This window comes from Anomaloglossus baeobatrachus, chromosome 3, assembly GCF_048569485.1.
Source record: "Anomaloglossus baeobatrachus isolate aAnoBae1 chromosome 3, aAnoBae1.hap1, whole genome shotgun sequence".
Taxonomy (NCBI): domain Eukaryota; kingdom Metazoa; phylum Chordata; class Amphibia; order Anura; family Aromobatidae; genus Anomaloglossus; species Anomaloglossus baeobatrachus.
In genome coordinates, this window is record NC_134355.1 from 608,840,805 (window position 1) to 608,852,531 (window position 11,727).

Sequence of the window (11,727 nt, forward strand, 5' to 3'; positions counted from 1 at the left end):
ACCCTGCAACTCCATCTTCCCACATATGCCAATCACCCTGCAACTCCATCTTCCCACATATGCACTCACCCTGCAGCTCCATCTTCCCTCATATGCACTCACCCTGCAGCTCCATGTTCCCACATATGCCACTCACCCTGCAGCTCCATGTTCCCACATATGCTACTCACCCTGCAGCTCCATGTTCCCACATATGCTACTCACCCTGCAGCTCCATCTTCCCACATATGCACTCACCCTGCAGCTCCATCTTCCCTCATATGCACTCACCCTGCAGCTCCATCTTCCCTCATATGCACTCACCCTGCAGCTCCATGTTCCCACATATGCCACTCACCCTGCAGCTCCATGTTCCCACATATGCCACTCACCCTGCAGCTCCATCTTCCCACATATGCACTCACCCTGCAGCTCCATCTTCCCACATATGCCAATCACCCTGCAGCTCCATGTTCCCACATATGCCACTCACCCTGCAGCTCCATGTTCCCACATATGCACTCACCCTGCAGCTCCATCTTCCCACATATGCACTCACCCTGCAGCTCCATCTTCCCACATATGCACTCACCCTGCAGCTCCATCTTCCCACATATGCCAATCACCCTGCAACTCCATCTTCCCACATATGCCACTCACCCTGCAGCTCCATGTTCCCACATATGCCACTCACCCTGCAGCTCCATGTTCCCACATATGCCACTCACCCTGCAGCTCCATCTTCCCACATATGCCAATCACCCTGCAGCTCCATCTTCCCACATATGCCAATCACCCTGCAGCTCCATCTTCCCACATATGCCAATCACCCTGCAGCTCCATCTTCCCACATATGCCAATCACCCTGCAGCTCCATGTTCCCACATATGCCACTCACCCTGCAGCTCCATGTTCCCACATATGCCACTCACCCTGCAGCTCCATGTTCCCACATATGCACTCACCCTGCAGCTCCATCTTCCCACATATGCCAATCACCCTGCAGCTCCATGTTCCCACATATGCCACTCACCCTGCAGCTCCATGTTCCCACATATGCCACTCACCCTGCAGCTCCATCTTCCCACATATGCACTCACCCTGCAGCTCCATGTTCCCACATATGCCACTCACCCTGCAGCTCCATGTTTCCACATATGCACTCACCCTGCAGCTCCATGTTCCCACATATGCCACTCACCCTGCAGCTCCATCTTCCCACATATGCACTCACCCTGCAGCTCCATCTTCCCACATATGCCACTCACCCTGCAGCTCCATCTTCCCACATATGCACTCACCCTGCAGCTCCATCTTCCCACATATGCCACTCACCCTGCAGCTCCATCTTCCCACATATGCACTCACCCTGCAACTCCATCTTCCCACATATGCCAATCACCCTGCAGCTCCATGTTCCCACATATGCCAATCACCCTGCAGCTCCATCTTCCCACATATGCCACTCACCCTGCAGCTCCATGTTCCCACATATGCCACTCACCCTGCAGCTCCATCTTCCCACATATGCCAATCACCCTGCAGCTCCGTGTTCCCACATATGCCAATCACCCTGCAGCTCCATCTTCCCACATATGCCACTCACCCTGCAACTCCATCTTCCCACATATGCACTCACCCTGCAGCTCCATCTTCCCACATATGCACTCACCCTGCAGCTCCATCTTCCCTCATATGCACTCACCCTGCAGCTCCATGTTCCCACATATGCCACTCACCCTGCAGCTCCATCTTCCCTCATATACCACTCACCCTGCAACTCCATCTTCCCACATATGCCACTCACCCTGCAACTCCATCTTCCCACATATGCCCCTCACCCTGCAGCTCCATGTTCCCACATATGCCACTCACCCTGCAGCTCCATCTTCCCACATATGCCAATCACCCTGCAGCTCCATGTTATCACATATGCACTCACCCTGCAGCCCCCCGCCCCCTCATGTCCCCTCTTTTCTTATTACCAGTCATCATGTGTCCACATCTCCTTCAGGATTCAGTTCTCTTGCTTTCTGCCCGGCATCCTGTGTCTCCTCCCACACAGTCACATGGGCGTGACATCATCGCAGGTCCTGCAGTGCAGGATGAATTATTCCTCTGCTGTGCTGCTTCTTCTCCTGCCCGGCGGGAACTTTTGAAATGACACACGCAGCGCAGCACTGACAACATCAGAGCGCGCGCGTGTGTCACTGACAATTAGTGCCGGCAGGGAACAGAGAAAAGACTCCTGCGTTCCGCTGCCTGCACTGACTGTGCGGAGGGCGGACCTGCACAGGATCTCTCCTTGCTCGGCACGCTGCAGCCCGGCTCCACTGCACCGGCTGAAGACGGGCGGGCCGGTCACAGAGAGCAGGCGGGCCGGATGTGGCCCGCGGGCCGCCCCTTGCCCAGGTCTGCTCTACACTATCTGCTATATACAGTAGAGCCCCTATTTTGCCTCTTACATACATCAGGAGCCCCTACATTGCCTCCAATATACGCAGTAGCCCCAACATTGCCTACTATATACAGCTGGAGCTCTCACATACCCTATATGTACAGAAGGAGCCCCCTCATTGCATCTTATATACAGCAGGAGCCCCCACATAGCCCCTATATACAGAGTGAGCCCCTCACATAGCTCTATATACAGTTTGAGCCCCCTCATGGCCTCCTATAAACAGCAGGAACCCCCACATACCCCCTATATACAGAATGAGACCCCACATTGCTAACTGTATACTGCAGAAGCCGCCAGATCGCTTGCTATATACAGCAGAAGCCTGCATCATATATTCATCAGTAGCTCCTACATTGCCTCCTATATAGATCAGGAGCCCCTACATTAACTTGTATATACAGCAGAAGCCCCCCCATTGACTCCTATATACATCAGGAGCCCCCACACATCCTTTTATAATCAGCAAGAACCCCAACATTGCCTCCTATGTACAGCAGGAGCACCACATTGCCTCTATATACAGCTGGAGCCCCCACACATTCTCCTATATACAGCAGGAACACCTACACATCCTCCTATATACAAGAGGAACCCCAACATTGCCTATTGTATACAGCAGGAGCCCCTACATTGCCTCTATATACAGCATGAGCCCCAACACATTCTCCTATATACCTATATACAGCAGGGTTTATACTCACCTATTCATGATTCCCAATGCCACAGCCCTGTCTCCTGTTCTGTGGTTGGCCTGCAGAGGCAGCGCAATACTATGATGTCATTGCGCTGCCCTCGTGGGAACGCTGACGTTTCGTAAGTAGCAGACTGCGGCTTAGGAGACGTGCAGAAATAGTGCATGGAGCAAAAGCACAATGCTCTATCTCAGGATTAAAGTGTAACAGCGACAACTTGATGCTGACACATTTTAGTGTGGCGGTCACAGGAGATACGGGGCTCCGGGCAAGAAGTTCTTAATAAAGACTAACAGAGGGTCAACATGTCACACTTATGGTGGATTAAAGAATTATTTTGCACCCTTTTCACCTATTATGGGACTCTGTAATTTATTACCTAAAAAAGAGAACCTTTCAACAGAACAAAAGTGGCACGTTTCTGTTTTTAATTTATTCCGCTGCTCCCGAGTATTCTGTGCTTTTTTTATTTTTATAGTTTTTAATCCGTAATATGTTTCAGAGATATGGGCCTTTTTGTTTGTCGCTACTTATTATGTTCTTTACCAATGGGGAAGTATTCAAAGTGTAATATTGCAGAGCAGCCTTAAAACATGAGTGCCGTCTGCTCGGTAAAGACCATAAAAATTAGCACCAAATAGAAAAGGCCAACCGTATGGTGGATTAAAAAAAGAAATCACACACATCCTGGAATATTCCAGGAACCTGTGGGAATAAAATAAAGAGTTACTTTGACCACCTGCAATCTTCACTATAGCAAGCTTAAGAGCATGATTTATTGGATCATTCTGCAATAAAATCCAAAGATCCCTCTAATGGTGACTCCAGGAGATTAGTGGGGTTTTTAACCCTTTTTTTAATTCCGTTTATGCAATGCAGCTGGAGCTCTATGTCATATATACAAAGGTGCAACTATTCAAACTGCATAATCTACAGTTAAAGGGGCTTTACACGCTGCGACATCGCTAATGCGGAGTCGTTGGGGTCACAGAATTTGTGACGCACATCTGGCCGCATTAGCGATGCCGTTGCGTGTGACACCGATAAGCGATTTTGCATCGTTGCAAAAATGTGCAAAATCGCTAATCGGCGACATGGGGGTCCATTCTTAAAAATCGTTACTGCAGCAGTAACGAAGTTGTTTCTCGTTCCTGCGGCAGCACACATCGCTGCGTGTGACGCCGCAGGAACGAGGAAGCTCTCCTTACCTGCCTCCCGGCTGCTATGCGGAAGGAAGGAGGTAGGCGGGATGTTACGTCCCGCTCATCTCCGCCCCTCCGCTGCTATTGGGCGGCGGTTCAGTGACGCTTCAGTGACGTCGCTGTGACGCCGCACGGACCGCCCCCTTAGAAAGGAGGCGGGTCGCTGGTCACAGCGACGTCGCCGGACAGGTAAGTATGTGTGACGGCTCTGGGCGATGTTGTGCGGCACGGGCAGCGATTTGCCCGTGTCGCGCAACAGATGGGGGCGGGTACCGACACTAGCGATATCGGGACCGATATCGCAGTGTGTAAAGTAGCCTTTAGTCAATGTACAAACTTGACCCAATTTTCACTGCACTGCATGCTCCTGATCCCAAGGAACTAAAATACTATTTTTTTTTCCACTAAAATCCTAAATACTATAATCATGTTAAATTGTGTTTTGCCAGATTTTTAGGGATTCTTATGAGGTCCCTAATAAAATCATTGAGATTCCCAGTGCACATGGGGCTCAGAGACATGTCTGTATATGTATCAGTGATGATTAGATTGGAGACAGCAAAGTTCACAAAAAAACACAGTTCCCTTGAAGCCTCTTCCCTAGTAATGCAAAAAATATTGGAAATTTAAATAAAATATAACATAAATAGAAAGCGAAAAATATGGCTGGGGCTACAGTGTGTGATATGTCACACGGCCAAAACTTATAGTATCAAATGCTAATGTAATCGTGTTGCATCCCGCAAGTTACCGCACACCAGCTGCAATTCTGGTTATTTGCATGTTCCTTTATAATACGTGACATAAAATATATTGTTTAGCTGAACAGCGAAAGAGTCTTAATAATGACTTCCATTTGTCAAAAATATTCCCCAAAATAGAGGTGATGACAAAGATGTCAGTAAAAAAAAATATGTATATTTATGGTTTTCTATGTACCTATTGCACATTAAGCCTGTTATCGAAATACGAGTGCTCACTTTTCAGCACTGCCCTCCCCCGCAGTTGTTGCTGGAGTGCAAGAAACGGATACTAAGATTTACTTACTGGTGAAAGAAGAGAAGAAATATACTGAGGCCCAAGCCTATTGCCAAGGAAGAGGAGGAACGCTCAGCATGCCCAAAGACGAGTCAACAAATAGTCTGATTGCCTCTTACATCAACCAGGCTGGCCTCAGCAGAGTGTTCATTGGGATCAATGATTTGGAGAAAGAGGGTCACTATGTGTATTCTGACCGCTTGCCGATGCAGACCTTCAACAAATGGCGGCAGGGAGAACCAAATAACGCCTACGATGAGGAGGACTGTGCCGAAATGGTGTCATCGGGAGGATGGAATGATGTCTCCTGTCTCATAACTATGTATTTCATTTGTGAGTTTGATAAAGAACACGTGTAATTGTTTGTTCATGTATATTATAAACAGGAGGTTCCCCAGATAGTTATACATTTATGGTTAAAACAATTCTTTAAGAACATAATACAATGGCCTCTATTACATAATTTAAATGGCAGCACATATTAGTCATGTGTCAAGATAGGATGCAGTCTGAAGAAACACCGCTCCCGAAAACTGTGTTTCAACTGACAGAGGAGCTGTATCATAGGACAAGTACCTCCCTGAGCCAAGGAGGAAAGATGTGATATCAGAAGAACTAAATCCTATCCTCTACTGACTGAGCAAGGAGGACTGAGGCTGGAGAAAAAAAAATATTTTCTGCTCAGTCAACTGAGCAGAAGTTTTATTTTGTCCTTCACAGTCCTTCTTCTGACTATCGGTGGTATGTGTGCTTACAAATCAGTTCCTCTGTCAACTGAGACATACAGTAGATCTCAGAAGATGTTTCTCCAAACTGCAGCACATCCTGACGTGACTAAGATGGGCTGCCATATGAATTATGTGATGGAGAACCATTGTATTACATCCTTGGAGAACCACTTTAATATGACAGGAAACATTTAACTAAAAAAAGTTTTGAAGGCCAAACACTTCACAGAAAGAAAGAGGGCATAATTCCCAATACCATAAGCAAAAAATGCCATAGGCAAAAGAGGGGAGAAACATGTTGGGGAGGCTAATGGTTGAATAATTTTAACTCAGCATATATAATGATAAGTAATGATAGATATCATAGAGGATGGAGATTCCTTAACATAATTGTGGTCCGCGGCCACAAAGGAATTATTACCTGGTACCTATCCTACACTAGTATGTACTTGGTGCACTGAGCATAATATGTTCTTAATATTGTAGGACTATTATTACACTATTAATAGATATAATTAAAGTTATATTTTAATTTTAGGGTCTTTAGTTAGGGTACCCCTCTTCTGCCTATGGCAATTTGTGATTATAATATATACGCTGACTATGAAACAGTACCCAATACATTCCCACATTGCCAATATACTGCAGGACAGAGAACCTCCAGCATCTACATTGGTATTGTGACCACTAATTTGTAAGTATGGCCTCTCTTTTTCTGTGTTGTGTAATAGGCATGGAAAACGACTTTACTTCTTAATAAATAAGATTGTAATCAATAAGAGTTTAATTCTACATGCCCCATCATTGTTTTCAGTAGGTTCATTTAAGGGGTAATGACGTGAGACAGACTGGTTGCTAGGGACATGCTGCATAACAACCTTGTTGAAAAGACTGTGTTGTTAAGCAGCATATCTATAGTTACCAGCTTGTCAACTGTAAGGTGATTGACCATTCTCCATTGCTGAACATGTTAATTTAATTAATTAGATAAATTCATGTGGAGAACCTCTTGGTGTCTGAGATTAGGAGAAATACTTCCAGAACCATCACCACTCTTGGTCTGGTATTTGATCTCTGCCCCATTTTCTCTCAACAAGAGGGTGAAGTCGTCCTTTTTTTCCTAATCTCAAACTACCACTATAATAACATATGAAAGCACACAGTTGTAGCCCATTTTTACAAAAGACGGACACTTTTTAAATTCTATTGTAATCAAAACTAACAAATTTATATGAGGAGGAGGCAAGGGTTTTTCGATTTTGATGCCCCCTATGCTTACACATTCTTGTCATTAAGGAGGTTTTCTGCTTAAACCCTTCTTTTAAGAAAAGACTCTTAAAAGTAAGCTTTTGCCATGGAATTTCTGTTTCTGTAAGCCCCTGCAATCACCTGTAATCTTTAGGGAAATATGGCACCAAATGTTCAATTCTCTTGCAGCAGGAGAAATAATGCATTACATGGTACAGGAATAAAGAAGGGACAAGGAGGAAATAATCAAAACTTTAAAGGGGTGGTTCACTATAAAGCATAGTGGCCACATAGGTATAAAGCTGTGACAAAAGGGATTTTCTAAATTTCTTGTGTTGTCCATTCTGTCTGTGAGCGGCACTATCGCTGTCCGCTCATCCCCCATCACGTGCTGCAGTGACCTCTGATGTCCGGTAATGTCACGGCAACTTCCTGAATTGGAAGTTGACCCGACATCATCGAGGCGGGACCCAGTCTACACCGTGTGCAGAATTATTAGGCAAGTTGTATTTTAGAGGATTATTTTTACTATTGATCAACAACCATGTTCTCAATCAACCCAAAAGACTCATAAATATCAAAGCTTAATATTTTTGGCACTTGGAGTGTTTTTTTTAGATTTGGCTATCTTAGGAGGATATCTGTTTGTGTAGGTAACTATTACTGTGCAGAATTATTAGGCAACGTAATAAAACCAAATATATTCCCATCTCACTTGTTTATTTTCACCAGGTAAACCAATATAACTGCACAAAATTTAGAAATAACATTTCTGACATGCAGAAACAAAACCCCAAAAAATTAGTGACCAATATAGCCACCTTTCTTTATGATGACACTCAACAACATACATATATTCTGTCAGTTGTTTGATCTTTTTACAATCTTTTTACGATCAACATTGCGTGCAGCAGCCACCACAGCCTCCCAGACACTGTTCCGAGATGTGTACTGTTTACCCTCCCTGTAGATCTCACATTTTATGAGGGACCACAGGTTCTCTATGGGGTTCAGATCAGGTGAACAAGGGGGCCATGTCATTATTTTTTCATCTTTTAGACCTTTACTGGCCAGCCACGCTGTAGAGTAGTTGGATGCATGTGATGGAGCATTGTCCTGCATGAAAATCATGTTTGTCTTGAACGATACCGACATCTTCCTGTACCAGTGCTTGAAGAAGTTGTCTTCCAGAAACTGGCAGTAGGTCTGGGGGTTGAACTTTACTCCATCCTCAACCCGAAAAGGTCCCACAAGTTCATATTTGATACCAGCCCATACCAGTACCCCACCTCCACCTTGCTGGCATCTGAGTCGGAGTGGAGCTCTATGCCCTTTACTGATCCAGCCTCTGGCCCGTCAAGAGTCACTCTCATTTCATCAGTCCATAAAACCTTTGAAAAATCAGCCTAAGGCCCTGTGCGCACACTGCGTTTTTACCTGCGGTTTTCCCCGCGGTTTTGCTGCAGACATTTCTTGAGAAATGTTTGTAATCTTTCTGCAGACATTTCCCAGCAAAAACTATGGGAAAAAAATAGCTGTGCGCGCACTGCATTTTTTTTTTCAAAATTCTTTCTGCAAAATTTCTTGAGAAAATGTCTTGAGAAAATGTGCATGTCACTTCTTTTCCTCAGGTACCTGCGGTATTTCACTCCATTCACTGTAATGTAATCGCGAAATACCACGGGTATACCGCAGGTAGCAAATGATGTGCGGTATACCCTCGGTATAGCCGCGGTTTACCTGCGGTAATGTTCATCATTGCCTGCCTTTGGCAGGGAAGTGATGTCATTATGACAGGAAGAGGAAGTGGAGCAGAGAGTAAACACACATATCAGACAGAGACATATAGAATACACGTATATCGCACTCACACACAGACATATAGAATACACATACAAATCAAACGGACATATAAAAAAAAAAACGTGGGCTCTGCTGTATTTTTACCGTCCAGCCGAGGTAAACACACAGCGTCGACCCGGTATTCTCAGGTTGGCGAGGGCCAGGGTTAATTCCCCCCCCCGTAGCCGAGAATATCAGCCCGCAGCTGCCCCGGGACTGTCACATCCATTATGCGGCAGTCCCGGAGTGTCCCTGGCTCTTCCTGTTGCCATGATGCGGTGGCAATCAGGGTAATAGTGGTGGCGATGCACTGCCATTAACTCATTAAGTCCAGGCTTTAATCATGGCAGCGTCTACGAGACAGCTTTCATGATTAACCTGTAAGTAAAGTGAATAAACACACACGCCGAAAAATCCTTTACTTTAAATAAAAGACAAAAAGCCCCTCTTTCACCCCTTTATTAACCCCCCCAAACACACAGCTCCGGCGTAATCCACAGAGGTCCTACGACGCTTGCATCCAGCCGCGACTACAGGTCATTTCTCACGGCCGCTAATGTGAACACACTACCGCTTGGGAGAAATGCAGTGTGTGCTCACAGGGACTCTATCTATTGATTGATCTGTCCTTCTATCTATCCTTCTATCTATCTATCCATTATCTATTTATTTATCTATCTATATATGATTCTATCTATCCCTCTATCTATCTATCTATCTATCCCTCTATCTATCCCTCTATCTATCTATCCTTCTATCTATCGATCGATCAATCAATCAATTGATCTATCTATCTATCTATCCTTCTATCTATCTATCTATCTATCTATCTATCTATATCAGAAGGAAATTACCTTTTTTTTTTTTTCTCTGTTTCAACATGCTTTATTTATAATATAACCGCAGGGACCAACCTGCGGAAAAACGACGGCAAAACCGCATGCGTTTTCCCGGCGGTTTTGGTGCGTTTTTTTTACTGCAGATGCGGTAATCTTCAACTCCCAGAAGTTTCTCAAGAAATTTTCTTGATAAAAATCACTTTTCTAGTGCGCACATAGCCTTAAGATATTTCTTGGCCCAGTCTTGACGTTTTATGTTATGTTTTTTTGTTCAAAGGTGGTCATTTTTCAGCCTCCCTTACCTTGGCCATGTCCCTGAGTATGGCACACCTTGTGCTTTTTGATACTCCAGTAACGTTGCAGCTCTGAAATATGGCGAAACTGGTGGCAAATGGCATCTTGGCAGCTTCATGCTTGATTTTCCTCAATTCATGGGCAGTTATTTTGCGCCTTTTTTGCCCAACACGCTTCTTGCGACCCTGTTGGCTATTTGCCATGAAACGCTTGATTGTTCGGTGATCACGCTTCAAAATTTGGCAATTTCAAGATTGCTGCATCCCTCTGCAAGACATCTCACAATTTTGGACTTTTCAAAGCCTGTCAAATCTCTCTTCTGACCCATTTTGCCAAAGGAAAGGAAGTTGCCTAATAATTAAGCACACCTTATATAGGGTGTTGATGTCATTACACCACACCCCTTCTCATTACAGAGATGCACATCACCTGATTTAATTAATTGGTAGTTGGCTCTCAAGCCTATACAGCTTGGAGTAGGACAACATGTATATAAAATATCATGTGGTCAAAATACTCATTTGCCTAATAATTCTGCACACAGTTTATGTGAGGGACTGAACTGTGGGCAGTTTCACTGTGCATCACAGCCCAGCATTGCTTGTGCCTGTGGTGCTCTGAGGTGAAGGAGAGAACACGCCAGATGGTAGACTGTGATGTGGATGAAACTCTGCCCACAGCCCAGTCACTCACAGAGACTGGGTCCCACCTAGATGATGCCTGGTCAACTTCCAGTTCCGGAAGTTGACTGACATCACCGGACATCAGAGGTCACTGCAGCCCTGGTCACGTGATGACGGATGAGCAGACAGCGATAGCGCCGCTCACAGGTATTTAGAAAAAGCATTCTGCCTCAACTTTACACCAATGTGGCCACTATGCTTTGCACTGAACCATCTCTTGAAATATGTTTTCATTAAAAGGGATTGTCTAGACTTGGGTCAGGAACATCGATCAACTGCTGTCAGCTGAGGAGAAGCTAAGGTGTGGTTCTGGTTAACAGCAGATAAAAATGAATGGAAGTGTTATTTAACAAGAAACTAAATGTGAGAACAAGGAGGCAGAGTATAAAATTAGTCATGGGGAAAATCAGAAGCAAGTTCAGAAAATATTATCTTTTGGAAATAGCAATTGTTAGAAAAACCACAATAATTGAATTTACACATGGCTGGGATAAATATGTGTCTATCTTATGATAGAAGGAAAAAATATGGAAAAATATGGGACTAGATGGACTATGGAGTCCATCTAGCATTCTATTAATCTGAGTTTCTTATACTTAACATGCCTTGTCATCCAGAGTACAAGACTTAAGGGTGCTTTACACGCTGCGACATCGCTAGCGATAGCTAGCGATGTCGAGCGCGATAGCACCCGCCCCTGTCGTTCGTGCGACATTTGCTG

The 11,727-nt window shown here is 44.9% G+C and overlaps 1 protein-coding gene across 2 annotated transcripts in view; it reads left to right on the forward strand.

Moving 5' to 3' along the window:
• Positions 1 to 5,817, forward strand: part of COLEC11 (collectin subfamily member 11) — a 57,176-nt gene extending 51,359 nt beyond the window's left edge. The window contains exon 6 of one of the 2 annotated variants that reach the window (XM_075338744.1): positions 5,322 to 5,817. In XM_075338744.1, the coding sequence (XP_075194859.1) occupies positions 5,322 to 5,731 (410 nt within the window). In that variant the 3' untranslated portion in view covers positions 5,732 to 5,817. The remainder of the gene's footprint in view (positions 1 to 5,321) is intronic. The other variant, XM_075338745.1, reaches the window with a different exon arrangement.
• Positions 5,818 to 11,727: the final 5,910 nt, after the last annotated feature.